This window comes from Tachyglossus aculeatus, chromosome 1 (genome assembly GCF_015852505.1).
Source record: "Tachyglossus aculeatus isolate mTacAcu1 chromosome 1, mTacAcu1.pri, whole genome shotgun sequence".
NCBI lineage: Eukaryota > Metazoa > Chordata > Mammalia > Monotremata > Tachyglossidae > Tachyglossus > Tachyglossus aculeatus.
This window is the reverse complement of record NC_052066.1, coordinates 109,148,260-109,172,589: the sequence shown is the minus strand read 5'-3', so window position 1 is coordinate 109,172,589 and position 24,330 is coordinate 109,148,260. Positions and strand designations below refer to the sequence as shown.

General features: G+C 45.0%; 1 protein-coding gene across 1 annotated transcript in view; it reads right to left on the bottom strand.

Moving 5' to 3' along the window:
* The window catches only part of SYNDIG1 (synapse differentiation inducing 1), an 88,338-nt gene that overhangs the window by 40,786 nt on the left and 23,222 nt on the right, over nt 1-24,330 (bottom strand). The window contains exon 2 of the mRNA XM_038749589.1: nt 16,358-16,916. Coding sequence (XP_038605517.1) covers nt 16,358-16,837 — 480 coding nt within the window. The 5' untranslated portion in view covers nt 16,838-16,916. The remainder of the gene's footprint in view (nt 1-16,357; nt 16,917-24,330) is intronic.

Sequence of the window (24,330 nt, the reverse complement as noted above, 5' to 3'; positions counted from 1 at the left end):
CATTCCTGACATTCTAAAGCTTTTACAATGAACACAGCTCTGTTCTAAGTGCTGGGGCAATTACGCAGAAATCAATTCAGACACAGGAGAAGACAGTCCAGCAGAACAAGAGGAATATAATCCAATCAGCAATATGGGGAGGGTGGGAATAAAGGTTCCAGACAATCTCTCCTTGATCACCCTGGTGATAACCAAATACCACTCCAGAAACTCAGCATCTTGTACCCACTTGCAATAGCCTTCTTTCCTGGTTTCAGGTGTGGAAATGACATGAAGGAAAGGTGAAAGGTAGGCAACGTTTTTTCAGTGTTTGCTAAAAACTTACTATGTGCCAGGCCCTGTACTAAGCACTGGGGTAGATATGAGATAAGTAGGTGAACACAGTCCATGTCATATGTGGGACTCAGTCTTAATCCCCTTTTAACAGACAAGGTACATGAGGCACAGAGAAGTTAAGTGATTTGTCCAGGATGACACAGCAAACAAGTGGTACAGTGGGATTAGAACCCAGGTCCTCTGACTCCCAGTCCCACACTCATTCCATGAGGACACTCGGCTTCTCATTCTGAGAATTTCTCCCAATTAGCTCTTCAGCCCCAGTCCCTCCTCCAAGTCAGCACTCCAAACCTTTCTTGGAACATGCAGCTTTTGCAGAGCAAAGTGAAGTTTAGATTTGGGGCATTCCTGTGGGGACTGAGTGCCATGTACATTTCCTCTTGCTTGATCGTATTTTAGGGCAAGCATATTTATTCAAACACAACAGGAAAAATGAAATTCGAATCTACCTTTCCACTGAACTGATGAATAATTCATTTTCCATTTCAATTGGGTATTCTATCTCGTTGTGAGCGCTTATCAATTTTTTCCCAAGGAAGGTTCCTGACGAGTGAATGCATGCATAAACACACACACACACACACACACACACACACACACACACACACACACACACATCTATATACATAGCCATCTTTCATAGTCAGAAACAAGAGCATTTTCTTGTTTGTGGATGTCATGAAAAGACTGATGTGCAACTGATGTTCCATTCTGCATAATGTGCACGGGAAAAGTGTGCTTCATTACACTGATGTTTTTGCTGCTTGTGTTGCACTCTGAGCTCCATTAGATGTGTAGTTCTGTGTCCTGGGGACGCAATGACTATGCATGTGACAGGCAGAGAAAGCTGATCTCTCTGGATTGTGGGGGCAAGAACCTGATGCAAATCCATGACACCTCCACAACCCACTCCAGACACTCAATCAATCATATTTATTGTGTACTTACTGTGTGCAGAGCACTGTATTAAGCTCTTGGGGGCATACAACACAACGAACTTGGAAGACATGTTCCCTGCCCACCATGAGCTTACAATCTACAGGGAGAGACAGATATTAATATATGTACATAAGTGCTGTGGGGCTAAGGGTGGGGTAAAGGGGATGACATGCAAATTTGTGAAGCGTTCCTTATTTTTTCTGGCCTCGAATGCCCTCCTTCCTCACATTCACCAAACTAGCTATCTTCCCCACTTCAAAGCCCTACTGAGAGCTCACCTCCTCCAATAGGCCTTCCCAGACTGAGCCCCCCTTTTCCTCTGCTCTTCCCCCATCTCCATTCCCCCTACTCCCTCCCTCTTCTCTACCCCCTTCCCCGCCCCACAGCACTTGTGTAATTTATTATTCTATTTATTTTATTAATGATGTGCATATGTCTATAATGCAATTTATCTATTTCGATGCTATTGAAGCCAGTATACTTGTTTTGTTTGGTTTTCTGTCTCCCCCTTCTTGACTGTGAGCCTGTTGTTGGGTAGGGATTATCTCTATCTGTCACTGAATTGTACTTTCCAAGCGCTTAGGACCATGTTCTGCACACAGTAAGTGCTCAATAAATACGATTGAATGAATGAAATCCAAGAATGAAATCCAAGAATGAAATCCAAGAATGAATGAAATCCAATGAAACCCAAATCAGAGAAGCAGCGTGGCTCAGTGGAAAAGAGCCTGGACTTTGGAGTCAGAGGTCGTGGGGTCAAATCCCGGCTCTGCCAATTGTCAGCTGTGTGACTTCAGGCAAGTCACTTAACTTCTCTGTGCCTCAGTTACCTCATCTGTAAAATGATTAAGACTGTGAACCCCCCGTGGGACAACCTAATCACCTTGTAACCTCCCCAGAGCTTAGAACAGTGCTTTGCACATAGTAAGCGCATAATAAATGCCATTTAAAAAAAAGTGCGAGTGACACTGAAGAGGTTGAGTGAAGAGTGAAGTCGTTATCATCCACCACTACCACCTGCTTCGGATACTAGAAACGGTCATCTATCATACCCCAGCTCCCATCTCCAACTTTTTGAAACATTTTGATCCCTTTCTCGCATTCCTTCTCTCTTTCTCCATCCCTACATTAATCCTTGGGGACTTCAATATCCACATAAATGTTCCTGACAATGCTTCTGCTGCCTGCTTTCTATCACTCCGTAACTCCACTAACCTTCTGCTCCATTTCAGCTCGCCCATTCACCAAGTTGAACACATGCCTCAATCTCAGTATCTCTAGTCACTGTACAATCTGTACCCTCACTAACTGTGAAATCCCTTTATCTGACTACAAGCCCCTAACTTGCCTTCTCTCCCACACACCTCCTTCTGTAGATCTATTCTGTTCCCCATCAAGAGAATGTAGTTTGGGTATGGAGACTAAATGGGGCATGGTGATGAAAAAATTGGATGGGGTCAAAAGATAAGAGGTCCAGTTCCCCCACAGAGATCTCTAATCTTTTAACCCCATCCGATTTTCTCATCATCGTGCCCTATTTAGTGTCCATACCCAAACTAACTTCCTTTAAAGACCAAATTGACACCCTAAACACCACCCACTCTACTGAACTTAACTAACTTGCTCCCCAATTCCTTCATTTACCTCGTACCACTAACACACAGCCCTGAATCATCTCCACAATCCATGTACTTTGCTCTTGTGCATGAGCCATAAAATGTTGCTAATGGAAATCCAGATAACAGAAATGTGGCTCAGTGGAAAGAGCACAAGCTTTGGAGTCAGAGGTCATGTGTTCAAATCCCATCTCCGCCAATTGTCAGCTGTGTGACTTTGGGCAAGTCACTTAACTTCTCTGTGCCTCAATTACCTCATCTGTAAAATGGGGACTAAGACTGTGAGCCCTCCATGGGACAACCTGATCACCTTGTAACCTCCCCAGTGCTTAGAAAAGTGCTTTGCACATAGTAAGTGCTTAATAAATGCCATCATTATTATTATAACAGGCCAACCCCATCCACCTCAAGTTTATCCTTCCATGCTTTAACTCTGTCTCTCCTCTGCCCGTCAAATTTATTTCTCCATCCTTATTGATTTCCATGCCCATCTTTTTTGCCAGTTTTTCTAGACATTAAACTCTCTCCTCAAACCCCCTGTCCCACCGCCTCCCCTATCTCTTGCCCCTAATGACCTGGCCATGTACTTTATTAAGAAAATTGAAACTATCAGGCATGATCTCCCTAAAGTCTCCCCTGCACCTCTCTAGTTCCCTCCTCCTGTCCCTTCTTCAACTCTCCCATATTTCCCAGAAGTATCTCAAGAAGAGAATTCCTGCCTGCTCTCAAAATCTACCCCCTCCATCCTCCAACCCATCCTTACATACCTTTCAATTGATCACTGTTATTTATTGAGTGCTTACTATGTGCACAGCACTCTACTAAGCACTTACCAAAGCAGTTGACCCCTCCCTTCTTCCATACCTGAATGCAAGCTTCAAGTGTTCACTCTCATGGCTTTTTCCCCACTGATTTCAAGCATGCTCGTATATCCCTTATGTCCCCCAAAACCCTCCCTGGATCCCTCTACTCCCTCCAGTTATTACCCTCTGCTGTCCACCCCAAAGCATTTGTGTATATATATACATATTTATTATTCTATTTATTTAGATTAATGATGTGCATATATTTATAATTCTATTTATTTATACTGATGCTATTTATGCCTGTCTGTTTGGTTTTGTTGTCTGTCTCCCCCCTTCTAGACTGTGAGCCTGTTGTTGGGTAGGAATTGTCTATATCTGTTGCCAAATTGTAATTTCCAAGTGCTTAGCACAGTGCTCTGCACACAGTAAGTGCTCATTAAATACAATTGAATAAATGAATGAATGAATATCTCATCTCCCTCCTACTGTTTCCGCTTCCTCCCCTTCAATTCTTTCCTTAACCACCTCCAATCTGGCTTCCAACCCCTTCAGTCCACAGAAAGGGCTTTTTCAAAGGGAAAGATTATCTCCTTCTTGCCAAATCCAGCAGCCTCTACTGCATCCTAATCCTCCACAAGCTCTCAGCTGTCTTTGGCACTGTTGACCACCCCTTTCTCTTGGAGACATTATCCAACTTTGGCTCCAATGCAACTGTCCTCTCCTGGTTCTTCTCCTATTCCTCTGGTCACTCATTCTTAGCTTCTTTCATGGGCACCTCCTCTGCCTCCCACCCCCTAACTGTGGGAGTCCCTCAAGGTTCCGTTCTAAGTCCCCTTCTATTTTCCATCTACACCCATTCCTTTGGAGAACTCATTTCTCCCATGGCTTTAACTACTATCTCTAGGTGGTTGATTCCCAAATCTACATCTCCAGCCTTGATATGTGTCCTTCTCTCCAGTCTCTTATTTCCTCCTCCCTTAAGGACATCTCTACTTGGATATCCCACCTGAAAGTGAACATGTCCAAAATAGAACTTATTTTTCCATCCAAACCCTGTCCTTTCCCTGATTTTCTCATAACTGTAGACAGCAACACCATCCTTCCTGTCTCACAAGCCCATAACCTTAGTATTATCCTTGATTCCTCTCTCTCCCCACCCCACATATTCAATCTGTCATTAAATACTGTCAGTTCTACCTTCACAACTTCCCTGAAATCCTCCCTTTCCTCTCCATCCAAACTATCATGTTAATTCAAGTGCTTCTCCTAACCCACCTTGATTGTTGTATCAGCCTCCTTGCTGATCTCCCTGCCTTGCGTCTCTTCCCTTTCCACTCAATATTTCACTATGCTGCCCAGATCATTTTACCACAAAACCATTCAATCCATGTTCAGTTCACTTCTGTGTCACCCTTGCACTTAGATTTACACCCTTCATTAATGCCCCCTCAGCCCTTCAGCACTTAGGTACACATCCTTAACTCATTTATTTATATTAATGTCTGTCTCCTCTTCTACACTCTTTGTGGCCAGGGACGTGTTCCCTATCTAACAACTCTGTTATACTGTGCTCTCCCAAGCACTTAATTCAGTGCGCTGCACACAGAAAGTGCTCAATAAATATGATTGATAGACTGATTGATTGATTGAGATCTTAGTCATAGGAGGCCTCTTGGAGGAGATGTGATTTTCATGAGACTTTGAAGGTGGGAAGAGTGATCTTCTATCAGATAATAAGCAACAGGGAGTTCCAGGCTAGAGGCAGGACATGAACAACCGGTCGGAGGAGAGATACCCCAGATCCAAGGAATGGAAGTTTAGCTTAAAGAACAGGGAGATAAAGACAGACCCATGTTCCTAGATAACACAAAATATTCAGCCTTCAATAGCCACCCAAACTTCCCCTCTTCATTCCTGTTGTCCGTCTCCTTTGGTTATGTGGGTAGTGTGAGGGGTTACAGGGAGGAGGAGTTGGCAGCCTCATCTGCACCTCCACTGCTGCAGAAGGAGATGAATGGCCTCTACTCACCTTGCCAAGTGGGACGTGGTCACAGTGGTGGTAAAGGCCTGTGTAATTTTGCTAAGATGATGGATCCGAGTCCCAGCTTAGTTAGGGGAAAAATTTATTCTGGCTCTGACACATGTCTGAGCAAATCAATCAGAGGCATTTTATTGAAGACTTACCGTGTGCTGAGCACTATACAAAGTGCCTGGCAGAGAACAATACAGTAGAGTTGGTAGACATGTTCCCTTCCCACAGGAGCTTATAGTTTAGTGGAGAAAATTCCCCTGAGGAATTGAATATGCCCATAACTGGAACGTCCCCATGGCAAGCACTGGTTAGAAGGGAAGTCCTGGACTACGTGCTTGGAGGGGATACTTCATTAGAGGAATTGATGTGGTCTCCCTGTTGTCCCCAACCCCAAATCTCTGTGCTAGGCCTGCACTCAGACATGCCAAAATCTCCAATGTGGCCTATCAAGACTAATGGATCACAAGGACCTGGGAGAAAGAAGGACCTGGGTTCTAACTCTGGCTCCACCACTTGGCTGTTGGGTGACCTTTGTCAAGTCATTTCACTTGTCTGGTCCTCAATCACCTCATCTGTAAAATGGGGTTTAAGACTGTAAGCTCCATCTGGGACATGGACTGTGTCCAACTTGATTAGCTTGCATCTACCCCAAGGCCTATTACAGTGCCTGGAATATAGTAAGCACAAAACAAATACCCTTTAGAGAAGAACACAAAACCTACTAAGCTTTGTTTTTCTCATTTTCAATGATGACTCCTTGCTGTCCTCAGGGTGCCAACTCTTTTTTCAGCTCAGAATCTCATTTCCATCTGATAAAATGTCCAGCTGCATTTTAGTGGGGTTATGACCCTCTATTAACAGATCACTGATCAGCCTGCTGTTGCAGTGGGCAGAGATAAAAGTGCAGAGTACCCACTGAGGGGCTGGTCCAGGGTCAGTCAGTCAATCATATTTATTGAGCGCTTACTGTGTTCAAAGCACTGTGCTAAGCATTTGGGGTCCAGGGTGCAGGGGTGCATGGGAAGATGCAGAAGGGTGAGGGAAGAGGGGCTGGGACCCGTTCTCTGCCCAAGTTAGAGGGGCACCTACAAGCACCATTCAGGGATCAGCAAGCAGTCCCCAGACACTCAGTGTGAAACAATATTTTAACAAACCTCCCAACCGGGACTTTTATATCCACCCCAACTTGGGAGCTCCAGTTCGACCCTACAGAATTCTGAAATCCGTGGTAGTATGCCCAGTACTCTAGCTAGCCTTGGCATAACCACCTAGCTACAGAGGCAGCAGGACCCTAGGGTGCCTTAAACAAGACCCCTGGAAAACCCATACCACCCCAGTCCTTGGACACTGGAGAAGAGCCAAGCTGTCTGTGGCTCCTGGGAGTTCAGAGATTAAGAGGGTCACAGCACAGTGTTCTTGGCTTCATCTCTAAAGAACATCACTGATTCATGTTCAGCTTTTCCTGGAAATTAGCCCTACAAGGAGTAGGGCCAAAACCAGGAAAGATAAATGCTTGGCTTATGGAGATTTAACCAACTATCAATGGTACCACTTCTCAGTGGATTTTATTGAGAGCCTACTCAGGGTGTATCATAGTTCCACTCTCTCCCCTTCTAGGCTGTCAGCTCACTGTGGGCAGGGAATGTGTCTGTTTTATTGTTATACTGTACTATTCCAAGAGCTTAGTACAGTGCCTGCGCCCAGGAGACGTTCAATAAATATGATTGACTGACTGACTGACTTGGGAAAATACAACAGAGTGTAAGCTCCTTGTGGAGAGGGTTTGTGTCTACCAACTCTATTGTATTGTGCTTTCACAAGTGTTTAGTTCAGTGCTCTACCCACAGTAAGTGCTCAATAAATACCTTTGATTGATTAATTGATTTTCAATCCAGAAGGGCAACTGTCGAACAGTTCCTTCAAGCATTCTGGTGGCCCAATCAAAAAAAAAAGTACTGGGCTGGGTGGGCCATGGAGCTGGCCAAGAAGGGCCCTTCTCAAGCAGTGTTGCCTATTGGTTAGAGCACAGGCCTGGGAGTAAGTATGATCCTAGGCAAGTCACTTCAATTCTCTGTGCCTCATCTGTAAAATGGGGATTTAAGACTCTGAGCCCTATGAGGGACAGGGACTGTGTCCAACCCAATTTAGCTATATCATCTTCAGCACTGGGAAGAGTGCCGGACACCCAATAAGTGCTTAAGAAATACCACAACTGTTATTGTTGTCGTTATTGATATTTTCTGAAGCTGATCTTCATCTTTAATGCTGCCAGTCATTGCCAGGAAAATCACAGTTTCAACCAGGGAAAACACAATTTTAGGTGGCAGTATATTAACTTGCTCTAAAAATGGTTCCAAGTTTTCTATGGAGAGCTGTATACTGAAGGAACTAAAAATGATCTCAGTGCCCTGTCTGTAGTTGCCCCTTTGTCTCTATTTTGTTCAGACTTGACTGGACATATGAAAAGGGGTCTCAGTTCTCACCCATGCACACCCACTCTGACCTTAGCTCAACATCTCTGAAGGAGGAGGCAGGGAGCACCTCTAGAAAATCAACCAATAGATCCAGTGGCTGACCATCGTTCAGGAAAACCCTGTCACAGCCAGAGAAAATCTAGTCACAACCAGGGAAACCCAATCCCAGTCAGAGAAACCTAATCCCCTTCAGAACAACCCAATCGCAACATTAGAAATCTAATTTCAGTCAAGGAAACCCAATCATTGACAGGAAAACCACTGTTACATCCAGGTAAAACACAATTTTAGGTGGAAGTACATTAACTCGCTCTAAAAATGGTTCTAAGTTTTCCATGGAGAGCTGCATATTGAAGGAACTAAGAATGATCTCACTGCCCTGTCTGATTAAACAAGTCCCTCCAGTCTGGGATAGGGTCTATGGGTGTACAGACAAGGGCTCTCATGTGCCTGTGGTCTCTTTTTGTCCAGGATCAGTAAGGATAGAGTCTGCTGTTAAGGACACACTGTGATTTTTGCCTCAACCACTTTCCCCAGGAATACATCATGTGATAAAGCAGCATGGCCTAGTGGAAAGAGCACAGGCCTGTGAGTCAAAGGACCTGGGTTCCAATCCCGGCTTTGCTGCATACCTGCTGTGTGGACTTGGGCAAATCACTTCACTTCTCTATGCCTCAATTACCTCAATAAAGTGGGAATTCAATACCTGTTCTCCCTCCTATTTAGAACTTGAGTCCCATGTGGAACAGGGACTGTGTCCAACATGATTAACTTGCATCTATCTCAGAACTTAAAAAGTGCTTGACAAGACCTAAATTATCATCTCAAGTCTGCCACTTGCCTACTGTGTGACCTTGGGAAAATCACTTTAAATCTCTGGCCCTCTGTTTCTTTGTCTGTAAAACAGAGATTCAGTGCCTGTTCTCCCCTCAACTGAGACAGTGTGCCCCCATGAGGGACAGAGACTGTGTCTGATCTGATTAACTTGTAACAGCCCCAGCACTTAGAACAGTGCCTGACACATAGCAAGAACTTGTCATTATAATTATAAAAAGTGCACTCACATTCAATTGTGTGCAAAGCACTGTACTAAGTGCTTGGCACTGTGCACACACATACACACACACACACACACACACACACACACCAAGATTCTGTGTATAATAATGATGGTATTTGTTAAGCGCTTACTATGTGCAGAGAACTGTTCTAAGTTCTGGGGAGGTTACAAGGTGATCAGGTTGTCCCACGGGGGAGCTCACAGTTTTAATCCCTGTTTTACAGATGAGGTAACTGAGGCACAAAGAAGTAGAGAAGTTAATTGACTTGCCCAAAGTCACGCAGCTGATAGTTGGCAGAGCTGGAATTTGAACCCATGACCTCTGACTCCAAAGCCCATGCTCTTTCCACTGAGCCACGCTGTATAATCTCTAGTGTTTCAAAGCAGCTTGACATTTCTGAGCAGCTCTTAACCAGTAGTCAGCACTTGTCCAAATAAATAATTTGTGCCATCTAACAATTGTAGCAGGTGTCCTGAAATGGTAAAGCTCCAGGATCCCACTGAGAGCAGCTCCTCTTCCGCTCACAGCTGGAGTTTTCAGATCAGGAGAAGGGGCCTGTCCAGTCTGGGCTAACCCTAGGGAAATAGGCCATTGGGCTGTAATCAGGAACCATACTGTAAGCTCGCTGTGGGCAGGGAATGTGTCCGTTTATTGTTGCATTGTACTCTCCAAAGCACCTAGTTCAGTGCTTTGCACACAGTAAGATCTCAAAATATTCATTCATTCAATCCTATTTATTGAGCACTCACTGTGTGCAGAACACTGTACTAAACACTTGGAAAGTACAATTAGCAACAGATAGAAACAATCCCTACCCAATGACGGGCTCACAGTCTGGAATTGGGAGACAGACAACAAAACAGAGAAGCAGCATGGCTCAGTGGAAAGAGCATGGGCTTTGGAGTTAGAGGTCATGGGTTCAAATCCCGGCTCCACCAATTGTCAGCTATGTGATTTGGGCAAGTCACGTAACTTCTCTGTGCCTCAGTTACCTCATCTGTAAAATGGGGATTAAGACTGTGAGCCCCCCGTGGGACAACCTGTTCACCTTGTAACCTCCCTAGTCCTTAGAACAGTGCTTTGCACATAGTAAGCACTTAATAAATGCCATCATCATTATTATTAAAACAAAACAAGTAGACAGGCATCAATAGCAACAAAATGGATTGATAGAATTATAGATATATACACATCATTAATAAAATAAATAGAATAATAAATATGTACAAATGATTGACTGAATGAATGAATCGTATCCTTCTACTGTATTTTCCTAAGTGCCTAGTCCAATGCTCCATGCCTGGTGGTGCCCCATTATGGGGTTCTGTACCCAGAAAGAGCTCATTAGAGGGCTCTGCACACTGTAAATGTTTAATACCTATGACTCTTGATTGACTGATTGCAAAACAACTATGAAAGAGGAAGATTGATGAGAATTCAAAACCAGACACAAGACAGGGAAGGACCAATCTGACAGGTTCTCATCACTACCGGAGCTTGTTTCCCATTCACCAAAGTCAGGGCCTGTTCTCCAGTAGTAATGGAGCATCTTCAAACTAAATGGGGACCAGATAAAAGGAAAGAGGACCAGGGTAGAAGGGGATTCTCCACATGGGCAGCCTCAGTCAGTCAGACAATCATATTTATTGAGTGCTTACTGTGTGCAGAGCACTGTACTAAGCACTTTGGAGAGTATAATGTAACAGTAGTAATAACAATAATGATGGTATCTGTTAAGCACTTACTATGTCTACCAGGCACTATACTGGGGTAGATATAAGTAAATCAGGTTTGGCCACAGTACCTGTCCCATGTGGGGCTCACAGTCTTAATCCCCATTTTACAGATGATGTAGTTGAGGCATAGAGAAGTTAAGTGACTAGCCCAAGGCTACACAGCAGACAAGTGGCAGAGACAGAATTAGAGCCCATGACTTTCCAACTCCCAGGCCTGTGCTCTATCTGCTACGCCATGCTGCTTCCCCAGACAATAAACAGACACATTCCCTGCCCACAACAAGCTTACAGTGTAGAGGATGAGTTAAAAGTCCAGAAGATGAGCTTACAGTCGAGAAGCCCCAGGCATGTGAGGAGGGTTTGGCCTGCCTGAATGAGGTGAGATCAAGGGTCCCTCAGGAACCCAACCTTGGGGCAACTTCAGGGCCAAAACAGAGATTGGACAAACATGGCTTCCACTTTCTTGGGATGGTGGCCTACACCCCTGGGGTTTGAATCTTTCCCCAGTCAACCGTCCACTTCCAACTGAGCCATGGATTTCCATCTGCAGTGTCTGCTTTCCTTCTGCTGCATTTTGTTTTCCAGCCAGCTATCTGGCAAACTCCCTGCCACAATGATTCTTTTGGACACTTCTTTTTCTAGAACCTCAGGATTTCTTCCCATTGTTTTTCCGTTATCTCCGGGCCTTTTCATTACTCATTTTAATTGAGTGCTTTATTCTGTTGCTGCTGGAAAACTCAATCTACTACTGTTGATGAGATTCAGTCTAGTTCTCTCCTTCCTTGGCCTGCCAAAAGACCCCTGATTAATTTGTTCATCTGAATTTCCTTCTGAAGTAAGTGAGACAGGAGTCAGGAGTCTATAGTCTGGAACTGTGGCTCCGTGACTGATCTAAGCTCTTCCTCCAGACTATAAACTTGTTGTGGGCAGGGAATATGTTTGTTTTTTGCTACTTTGTACTCTCCCAAGTGCTTAGTACAGTGCTCCGCGCACAGTAAACAGTCAATAAATATAATTGAATGAATGAATTAATTAATTAATTAATTAATTAATTAATTAATGAAGGTCTCTCACAATAGTTAGTCCTAAATCCAATGGTGAAGTCAGCACCTGGAATCTCCTTCTGTGGACACCAAATGGGTTTACCAACTCTATTCTATTATACTCTCTCAAGTTCTTAGTACAGTGCTCTGCACACAATTAGTGCTCAATAAATGAGAAGCAGTGTTTCCTACTGGATTGAGCACAGCCCTAGGAGTCAGAAGGACCTAGTTTCTAATTCCAGCCCTGCCACTTGTCTGCTCTGTGACCTTTGGCAAGTTAGTTAACTTCTCTGGGCCTCAGTTACCTGAACTGTAAAAAGGGGATTAAGACTATGAGCCCCATGGGGGACAGCAACCTGACTAGTTTGCACCTACCTCAAGGCTTAGTAGAGTGCCTGACACATAGTAAGCCCTTAACAAATACCATAAAAAATAATAATAAATACCACTGTCGATACTTACCAGGAAAAGTCCCAAAAGGGAGATTAGCCAAACTGCTCTCCATGGCAGGAGTCATGAAAAAAGAAGGCAATAATAATAGTGGTATTTGCCAAGTGATTACTATTCTCCAAGCACTGCACTAAGCACTAGAGTAGATACACGATAATTAGGTCAGATACAGTCCATGTCCCACATGAGGCTCACAGTGAGCAAATGAGAGAAGCAGAGGAGTTTAAGAGTTTTGTTTTTGTTTCTGTTGTGCCAAGAACTTAGTACAGTGCTTTATACTCAAGCGCTCAGTAAATACCTCTTCTGATTGATAACTAATTGATTTTTGGATTAGAAGGACTTAGATGTGTAGCCTACACAAGAGAAGGCGTGTACTGTATTGTACTTTTCCAAGTGTTTAATACAGTGCTTTGTGCACAGTAAGTGCTCAATAAATGCTATTGAATGAATGAATGAAAGGCTGAGGGAGCTCAAATCTATAGTGGGAGCTGGCTGACCAGCCAAGGTTGAAACAGGAAGTTTCAGACTGAGGTTAAAACATGAGAGACACAAGTTGGACATAAGAAAAGCATCCTGCATCTCAGGGTGATGATATACTATTACAGGGACCAAGTCAGGTTATGGAATCTTCATCCACAGAGGTTGTGGAATAAACCCTCATCTGTCCTGGATGGTTTACTCTTCTTACCCTCATTCTCAACTCTTCCATCTCTCACCTAATACCCACATCTTTTTCCCTACTGTCACTTACTTCCCCAAACAATCCACCAGACCACCTCCTCCGCAGCCTTCCCCCTTTAAAGTTCTCCTGAGAAGCTTTTCCTGAGGCAACTCCACAGTCCTAGGAAGGTCATATCACCTTCTTACCAGCCAGGGAATATCTTGTCTAATGTAGCTGAGTCATCTCCAACCCATAGCAATGCCATGGACACATCTCTCTCAGAATGCCCCACCTCCATCTACAATACTTCTGGTTGTGTATCCATAGAGTTTTCTTGGTAAAAATTCAGAAGTGGTTTACCATTGCCTCCTTCCAGGCAGTAAACTTTAGTCTCCACCCTCAACTCTCCCCGGTGCCACTGCTGTCCAGCACAGGTGAGTTTTGACTTGTAGCAGAATGCCTTCCACTCGCTAGCTGCTGCCCAAGCTAGGAATGGCAATGTCTCTGCTTGACTCTCCCTCTCATAGTCGAGACTGGTAGTGAAATGGAAACTCTCCAGGAGCAACCTTGAGAGGGAAAGGGAATATCTGTGTATGCATTATTGATTGTTTGATTAGTTGACTACCTTTTCTTTATACAATTTGTGCTGGTAATAGAAATCTTATTTAGTGAATGTCTCCTCCACTAGATTCTAAACTACTGGGAGGGAGTAATCATTTCTCTTCCTCCTGTTGTACTCTCCACTAGCCCAATGTTTTGCATTCAGTAGGCACTCAATAAATAACAGTGATAATGAAAGCCATAGTATTATTATTAGTAATTAATTTACTTAAAAGCACAGTATTTATGTACATAACCTTAACTTAGCTTGTCTGTCCCTCAGTTACCTCATCTCTAAAATGGGGATTTAGCCTGTGAGCCCCATGTCCAACCTAATTATCTTGTATTCATTCATTCAATTGTGTTTATTGAGCACTGTACTAAGTGCTTGGAACATACAATTCAGCAACAGAGACAATCCCTGCCCACAACGGTCTCACAGTCTAGAAGGGAGTATCTTCCCCAGTACTTAGTACAGTCCCTGGCACATAGTAAGTGCAGTACCCAGTGCTTAGAACAGTGCTTTGCACATAGTAAGCACTTAATAAATGCCATTATTATTATTATTATTATTATTAAATACCATTAAAACAACCAAACAAAAAGAAGTGGATGGTCTATGATGGTTCTAAAATGGTCAAGTTAAGTCCAGAGTCAGAGGCAGAGTCAAGTCCTTCTCCAGGCTCGGAGGTGAGCTTCCTGAAGATCCTCCCAGTTCCATCAGATGCAGAGACCCTGAATTCCCCAGAACTGCCAAGATCCTATGGATGCTACAACACCCAAGCCAAATGAGCAATCAATCAATTGATGGTATTTATTGTGCACTTACTGTGTGCAGAGCACACAGCACTGCCATCCCCTCCATCCCCCACCATCCCCAACCCTGTTCAGGGAAGGAGGGTGGAGAAGTATTCCATGTCCACAGCACCATAAACCTCTCCCCCTCCCTCGGCTTTGGCCTAGTCAAAGTGGAGCCTGTTCCTGGCTTCTGACCAGGAGGAGGGAATCAGCACAGGGACACAGTTGTTCAACCAAAAAACGTTTGTTTTTACAAAGTCCTGGGAACACAGAGAAACCATGGGGGCTTCATTCACTTCTCAACAGGAGCAGAACAGCTTCGGAGGAATGCAAGCTTCAAAGTCAATTTTCCCAGCAGATCAAGGAGCAGAGCGGCAGACCCCCTCCCACACCCTCCTTTTATCACACCATGTTGGCGGGACTGTTTTATGGACTACCAAGATCACCTGAAATCTGTGCATTTGATGAAGAGTAAAGGCAGAGTCCATTTTTAATGGGGGTTTTATCCTTTACATTCTATAAGCCCTCTTCTCCCTGCTGTCTCCCCTCGAGGATCATTAGACAATAATTTCTCTTCCATTGTCATAGCCCAAATTACCCTTCCAAGCAGCCACTGATTGGCAGCTCCCTTGGATCAGCCAGATGGCTACTAGCCACTTGTTTGTGGGCATGCATCGGGCTCTACAAGGACACGGTGATTAGGAGCACAAATGTGCATGTGCATGTGTGTGGGTGAGCAGGTGTCAGTGTGAATTAGACATCCAGGCACATGACGGTATGGGCTCAGTTGTGCCTATGTGCAAGTGAGCAGGTGTGAACTTGTGGATTAGAGTCTGTGGACATGATAGTGTGAACATACTTCATCATGGCATTTGTTAAGCACAAACTATGTACCAAGTACTGCACTAGAAGCTGGATGCCTTAGTGGCCAGAGCCTGGGCTTGAGAGTCAGAGGTCATGGGTTAAGCAGTGTGGTTTAGTGGAAAGAGCATGGGCTTGGAGTCAGAGAATGTGAGCTAATCCCAGCTCAGGCACTTGTCTGCTGTGTGACCTTGGGCAAGTCACTTCACTTCTCTGTGCCTCAGTTACCTCATCTGTAAAATGGGGATTAAGGCTGTGAGCCCCATCTGGGACAACCCAATTACCTTGTATCTACCCCAGCACTTACAACAATGCTTGGCACATTGTAAGTGCTTAACAAATACCATAATTATTATTATTATTATTGTCTGCTGTGTGACTTTGGACAAGTCACTTAACTCCAAGAGGTCTTCCCAGACTAAGCCCTGCTTTTCCTCATCTCCCACTCCCTTCTGCATTTCCCTTTGTTCTTCCCCCCTCCCCACCCCACAGCACTTAATAATAATAATCAAATAATGATGGCATTTATTAAGCACTTACTATGTGCAAAGCACTGTTCTAAGCACTGAGCACTGTCATTTTATTTGTATAGTAAGTGCTTAGCAAGTACAATAATAATAATATTATTATCATTATTAACTCTCCCTGAGGGCAGGCTGCAGAGGAAGAGTCGGGGAAGCCAGGTGATCACATCCTTGAAGCCAAGAGTGGCCTTCTGAGTAAGAAAGTCCCACCTCAGTTATGCTTCCTGGGACATTCAACCCTCCTGGCACTTCAGGAGATTAAAGGGAGGTCCCCAGGAGACCCCATACTCTCCAGCTCCCACAACTCCTCCCCAAATGACCCAGCCTCCTTCCTTTCCAAATTCCAACCTGCCACCACCATCCACTCCCCACCCCACGGCCCCAGGAGATGGGCCCCCTCCACACCCACACCCAGCTGACCTCCAGCTCCTGGAAATCCTCCTCCTCTTCCACGTCATAGGAGAGGGTGTGGATCTTGATGTCGTCGGCCGAGAGGTCAAGAAACTTTCCGTCGGGGTAGTCCAGACCGTCTTTGGCAGGGGAGCGGTCTTCGATGAAGGTGGTCTCGCAGCAGTCCGAGGCCCCGCCATCCCCCCAGGCCCGCAGCACGGTCTCCGAGTACAGGATGATGTTGGGGCGGTAGTGGGACTCCACAGTCTGGGGCAGGGCGTTGGGGTCCAGAAGCTGCTGCACCAAGTCGCTTCGGCCGCCGTCCGGCTCGCTCGGGGTGGCACCGGACCCCAGCGCGTGGCTCGGGTAGGAAGGGGTTGGGAAAACAGGCACCAGGCCATCCCTCTTTTCTGCCATTAAGTTTCTGGTATTAATTAAGCCGTTCCTTTTCCCAGCTTCACTGATTTTACTGTGCATTAGGGCACCGCTCTGTTCAATTAAACCATCCATGGTGTTCCTTTTCCCCCGCAACGCTATTAACTGGCAACTTGACAGCGCAGGTCACGTGAGACTAATGGCTCCCCTCGGCCTAAGGACAGAAAATACTAAAATGAGGAAGGAGGCCCGACACTAGGGAAGCACTGCTACTGTTTCAAGGAGCTTCCGCATCAGGCCCCGACAGGGACCACTAAAGGACGTGAACAATCTGTCTGATTCACAGTGGGGAATTCTGCAGTATGCTCCCCTGCTCCAGGACAAGACTGAATGAATGAATGAATGAATGAATGAACAACGAACCAGCAAGTGGCAAAACTTCAGGCACTTAAGTCCCCAGACTGGACGCCACAACCTGACAGCCAGGGCCTTGCCAGTAGCCCCTGAAAAGGGAACATGAGCAACTGTAGCAAATGAAGGTATGACAGCCATTCACCAAGTCTAGAGAACAACCTCTTCCTCTTTCTCCAGTTTTAAAAGGAAGAGGGAAAATTCACCCCAACAATCTCATATGCATAATTGATGCATCAGTGATGTTTATTGAGCGCTCACTGTGTGCAGAGCATTGTTTGAAATTCTCTACTTCCACAAGGTTGGAAAAACAATGAGAAAACATTAGGAAGCAGCATGGCCTAGTAGAAAGAGCTCTGGCCTGGGAATTAGAGGACCTGGGTTCTAATCCTGGCTCTGCCACTTACCTGCTGGGTGACCATCTTAACTTCTCCGGGCCTAAATTTCCTCAACTTTAAAATGAGTAATCAAAACCTGTTTCCCTCCTTCTTCTTTTTTTTATGGCATTTGTTAAGTGCTTACTATGTGCCAGGCACTGTTCTAAGACCTGGGGGTAGATAGTCAAGATAGTCAAGTTGGACGCAGTCCCTGTCCCACATGGGTCTCACAGTCTTAATCCCCATTTTACAGATGAGGTAACTGAGGTTCAGAGAAGTGAAGTGACTTGTCCAAGGTCACATAGCAAACAAGTGGCAGAGCTGGGATTAGAACCCAGGTCCTTTTGACTCCCAGGCCCTTGCACTATCAGTAGGTCATGCTGCTTCTCTACTGAGACTGTATGCTCCTGTCCTGCCAGCCTTTAGAACAGTGCCTGACACATAGTAAACACTTAAGAATATAACAAATTTATTAGTAACAGAAATAATAATAATAATAACAATACTGATAATAAAACAACTCAAGTTGCCCACCAAGGTTTAAAACTTAATTACTGGTTTGAAATGGGAGTTTGTGCGGGACAGACTTTGCCATTTCTGAAGATCTTGGGATTGCCAATCGCTGCGGTCCTGCAGGTATATTTGCAGAGGTAGAGATCTCCACATTAATAGCAACTTTTCCAGGCTTTGAGTCTTTTCCCAGGAGCAAAATATGAGCAAATAGATAAGAATCCATAACACTGGATTTGGGGATTTCTTTCTTACAACAAAACAAGCACAATAAATCCGCCAGCTAACTAATCATGGACTCAGGCTGTGTCCACAGTGAAAGTGTCCTGTCTTATAAATAAAGCTGTAGGCAGTGAGGGCCACCACATGTCTGCCCGCTGCCCACTGGGGAAGCAGCATGGTGTAGTGTATAGAGCATGGGCCTGAGCATCAGAAGGTTATGGTTCTGATCTCAGCTCCTCCACTTGCCTGCTATTTGGCCTTGAGCAAGTCATTTCACTTTTCTTTGCCTCAGTTGCCTCATCTGTAAAATGAGGATATGGACTGTGTCCAACCTGATTAGCTTGTACCCACCCCAGTGCTTAGCACAGTGTTTGACATATATTAAGTACTTAACAAATATTACAATTATTATCATTATTATTATTATTCTCTTCTTCAAACCATTGCAAATGTAAAGTTCATCTTTGGCCATCTCCTATGCTGTGGTCCTCTCAATATGTCCAGCAGCCACTTTCCCTTGGAGAGAACTTTTTTTCCAACTTGTTCTCAGCCCAAAGGGAAGAGTTAAAGGAAAATTGAAAGCCAAACAGTGGTAAATTCCAGTCCACTGATCTGGCTTGTTTAGACTGTCCCTCCAGGTCGAGGCCATCCCTATAGACTGGGACTGCTCCTAGAGATTGAGGCTGTCCTCATAGATACTGATGGCTCCTGAGGATTCAGGTGTTCCCTATAGATTCAAACTGTCCTTATAGACTCAGATTGTCTGCATGTTTCTCCAAAGGACCCTAAAGAGTGTTCTTCTTTACCCTAGTTGGTTCCCTCCTATGAAGGAATTCTCGCCTGTGGTATTAGTTCATGGGATATTCCCCAAGGACTGACTATTCTATGAAGCTCATAGCTTTTACTCCCTGACCATGAAGGCCACAACAGTTTCTGTCCTTCTGGCTGTTCTATGGACAGAACCTGGGGAGTAGATGTTCCATCCAGTATGTAAGATTCCTGAGTTTTAAGAGAGAATAGAACGTCAACTGTGATGGAAAATTTAGGAGGAGGAAAGGTTTTCAGAGGAAATCCTGCACATATTGAGCTGGAGGGGCCAGAGAGACATTCAAATGCAGAAGTTCTAGAGGCAGTAGGAAATGTAAGATTGCAGACAAGGAGTGAGGTCATGGCTAGTGAGATAGATTTGGGAATTATATGCATAGTAGTGGTAATTGAAGGTGTTGGAAAAGATAAGCTCCCCATCTGATTTACTGTAAAGGGAGAAGAGGAAGGGATCCAGGAGAGAGCCTGAAGGGCATCTGCAGTTTAGAGGGCAAGAGACAGAAGAAATGTTACATGAAACAGACTAGCGGGAAACACTTCCATCAACTCCGTTGCCTTGTACTCTCCCAAGCATTTAGTACAGTGTTCTGCACATAATAAGGACTCAATGCATAGGACTGGTTGAATGATCACCCAGAGTGATAAGAAGACAGCCATGAGAGTACTGGGTCAGTGCTTGGCGTGTAGCAGGTGTTTAATAAATATCATAATCATGGTTCTCAAGCTTCAAGCCAAATGTAAGGTCCACAGTGCTTTGGCTGACAAAGTTCGGTCTTCTATATGGCTGTGAGTCAGAAGCACATACGGCTTTTTGAACGGTTTCACCACCAACAAACCACAAGCCACAGTAAACATTCCAAGGCAGACAAAGTCACCAGCAGTGAACAATCAATATATTGATTGTATTCGTGGAGCACTTACTGTGTGCAGAGTACTTTACTCAGCATTTGGGAGAGTACAATATAATAGAATTGGTAAGCAGGTTCCCTACCCATAAGGAGCTGAATATAAAAATAATAATAATGATAATAATAATAATAATAACAATGTCTCGGAGCAGTCATCGCCACTGGGCTGGAACTCGGAGGGAAATATTTGAGAACAGGTTTCCTGAGCAGCTATTGAGTGGGGTCCTGAAAGGGCCACCTGCCAGACTGGAGGGCAGACTAAATTGATGCAAAGACCTAATGAAGCCCAATTGCCAACAATGAACTTAGCAGTGACCATTTAGGAGACCACCTCGGCAGGCAGACCAGCCTGGTGGGCATTGCTCAGCTTAGGGCTTTGTTCTCTTTGCTCCTTTATTTCCCAATTCACGCTCTTTCCTCGTCCCAAGAAAATCCTCTAACTTCCCCTTGGATCTCCTACCCATGATGTACTATTACTCTTGCCTTTCCCTTCCCTGAAACCCACTCCCCACTCTGATCTGCCAAACCACATCCCTCCCAAACTTGAAAACACTTCCTCATACTGCTCCCTCATCATGCTATCTCTCAGTCTCTTCACCATTCGTGTATAAACATCATATAATTATTCCCATGTGTCAAATACTTACAGCTCTTCTCTTGCTCTTTCATGGTCTATTCTCCAATTTCTGCCTATTGCCTCCTCTATTCAACTAGATTCTCCTTGAAGGATTAAGTATTTTACTTCTGTTAATGATAATAATTCTGATATTTGTTAAGTGCTTCCTAACATCAAACACTGTTCTAAGCACTGATGTAGGTAAAAGGTAATTAGAGCATGTCTACCAACTCTATTATATTGAACTTTCCCAAGGACTTAGTAGAGTTCTCTGCAAGCAGTAAGCATTTAGTAAATACCATTGATTGAGGTTGAACACAGTCCCTGTCCCACAGAAGGCTAACAGTCATGGTAGAGAGAGAACAGGTAATAATAATGATGGTATTTGTTAAACACTATGTGCCAAGCACTGTTCTAAGTGCTGGGGTAGATGCAAGATAATCAGGTTGTCCCACGTGGGGCTCATAGTCTTCATCCCCTTTAACAGATGAAGGAACTGAGGCACAGAGAAGTGAAGTGACTCACCCAAAGTCACACAGCATACAAGTGGCAGAGCCGGGATTAGAACCCACGTCCTCTGACTCCCAAGCCCATACTCTTTCCACTAAGCCACCCTGCTTCTCTAAACAATACACTGAGTAGGTAGTCACAGTCCCTGCTCACAGGGAGGTTACAATCTAGAGAGAGAGACACCACAGCCACCACCAGTCCATAGTCTGGAATTACCACAGCACCTAGTCACTAGTCGATGCTAAAGGTGGTGAGGTATCATAACAATAATAATAATAATAATAATAACGATGATGGTTCTTGTTAAGCACTTATTGTGTTTGAAGTGCTGTTCTAAACTCTGGGCGCGATACGAGGTGATCAGGTTGTCCCACGAGAGGCTCACAGTCTTAATCCCCATTTGACAGATGAGGTAACTGAGGCCTAGAGAAGTTAAGTGATTTGTCCAAAGTCACACAGCTGACAAGTGGCGGAGCCAGGATTAGAACCCATGAAAGGTAGTGAATCCTGATTTTACAAACGAGTAAACTGAGGCACAGTGACAATAAATTACCTGCCCATGGTCACCTAGCAGGCAAGTGACAGATCTGGGATTAATCAATCAATCAATCATATTTATTGAGTGCTCACTGGGTGCAGAGCACTGTACTAAGCTCTTGGGAAGTACAAGTTGGCAACATATAGAGATAGGCCCTACCCAACAGTGGGCTCACAGTCTAGAAGGGGGAGACAGAGAACAAAACCAAACATATTAACGAAATAAAATAAATAGAAAAGATATGCACAAGTAAAATAAATAGAGTAATAAATATGTGCAAATATATATACATATATACAGGTGCTGTGGGGAAGGTAAGGAGGCAAGGCGGGGGGGATGGAGAGGGGAAGGAGGGGGAGAGAAAAGAGGGGGCTCAGTCTGGGAAGGCCTCCTGGAGGAGGTGAGCTCTCAGTAGGGCCTTGAAGGGAGGAAGAGAGCTAGCTTGGCGGATGTTGGGAGGGAGGGCATTCCAGGCCAGGGGGATGACATGGGCCGGGGGTCGAAGGCGGGACAGGCGAGAATGAGGCACGGTGAGGAGATTAGCAGCAGAGGGGCGGAGGATACGGGCTGGGCTGTAGAAGGAGAGAAGGGAGGTGAGGTAGGAGGGGGCGAGGTGATGGAGAGCCTTGAAGTCGAGGGTGAGGAGTTTCTGCCTGATGTGCAGATTGATTGGTAGCCACTGGAGATTTTTGAGGAGGGGAGTAACATGCCCAGAACGTTTCTGGACAAAGACAATCCAGGCAGCAGCGTGAAGTATGGATTGAAGAGGGGAGAGACACGAGGATGGGAGATCAGAGAGGAGGCTGATGCAGTAGTCCAGACGGGGTAGGATGAGAGCTTGAACGAGCAGGGTAGCAGTTTGGATGGAGAGGAAAGGGCGGCTCTTGGCAGTGTTGTGGAGCTGAGACCGGCAGGTTTCGGTGATGGCTTGGATGTGAGGGGTGAATGAGAGAGAGGAGTCGAGGATGACACCAAGTTTGCAGGCTTGTGAGACGGGAAGGATGGTAGTGCCATCCACAGTGATGGGAAATTCAGGGAGAGGGCAGGGTTTGGGAGGGAAGACAAGGAGTTCAGTCTTGGACATGTTGAATTTTAGGTAGCGGGCAGACATCCAGTTGGAGATGTCCTGAAGGCAGGAGGAGATGCGAGCCTGGAGGGAGGGGGAGAGAGCAAGGGCAGAGATGTAGATTTGGGTGTCATCAGCATAGAGATGATAGTTGAAGCCGTGTGAGTGAATAAGGTCACCAAGGGAGTGAGTGTAGATCGAGAACAGAAGGGGACCGAGAACTGAACCTTAGGGAACCCCCACAGTAAGGGGGTTGCAGGAGGAGCCTGCAAATGAGACTGAGAATGAACGACCGAAACCAAGGTTGGATAGTGTGTTGAGGAGAAGGGGGTGGTCCACAGTGTCGAAGGCAGCTGAGAGGTTGAGGAGGGTTAGTATAGAGTATGAGCCGTTGGATTTGGCAAGCAGGAGGTCATTGGTGACCTTTGAGAGGGCAGTTTCTGTGGAATGTAGGGGACGGAAGCCAGACTGGAGGGGGTAGAGGAGAGAGTTGGTGTTGAGGAATTCGAGGCAGTGCATGTAGGCAACTCGTTCAAGGAGTTTGGAAAGGAATGGCAGGAGGGAGATGGGGCGATAACTAGAAGGTGAGGTGGATTAGATTAGAACCCAACTCCTCTGACTCCCAGGGCTGGGTTCTTTCCACTAGGCCATGCTGGTTCTCACAGAAAGATAGTCTTTTTATGCACTCCCTTCTAGATTATGAGCTCCTTGTGAGCATGGAACCTATCTACCAACTCTGCTGTTGCATTGTATTTGCACAAGCGTTTTGTACAACAGGTTTCCTGAGCAGCTATTGAATGGTGACCTGAAAGGGTCTGGAAAGACCCAGTGAAACCCAGTCTCTAATGATGCACTTAGCAATGACCAGTTGGAAGACCATCGCAGCCAGCAGACCTTGCAGGTGAGCATCACTTAGGCAAGAGGTTGCTCTCCTCGCTCCAAGGTTCCTTCTCAACTCACCCTCTTCACTTCTTGCTCCTATCACTTCCTTAGACTGTGAGCCAATTTTCCTCAACTCCCACTCCCTTCTGCATCACCCTGATTTTGCTCCTTTTCCTCTCCCCCTCCCCCATCACAGCTCCACAGTGCTTATGTATATAGCTGTAATTTTATTTATTTGCATTCATGTCTGTCTCCCCCATTTTAGACTGTGAGCTGGTTGTGGGCAGAGATTGTCACCGTTTATTGTTGTATTGTTCCTTCCTGAGCCCTTACTACAGTGTTCTGCACACAATATGCACTTAATTATGATTGAAAGAAAGAAAGAATGAATGAATGAATGAATGAATGAAAGATAGGGACTATGTCAAACTTGATTTACTTGTATCTACCCCAGCACTCGGGAAAGTGCTTGGCACATAGGAAGCACTTACCAAGTACGCTAATTATAATTAGTATCATTATTCCCAAGCAAACCTCTTAGCCCCCTGTTTTTTCTGCTACTTAGACTGTGAGCGCCCCTAGGGACAGGGACTGTATGTCTGACCTGATGTTCTTGTATATACCCCAGGGCTTAGTACAATGCTTGGCACATGGCCAGTGCTTGACAAATACCATTTTAAAAATTATTATTATTATTATCATTATGAATCTGTTCCAGGAACATGGAATGGAGGATTAGACCCACAATGGACTTTTCATTCCT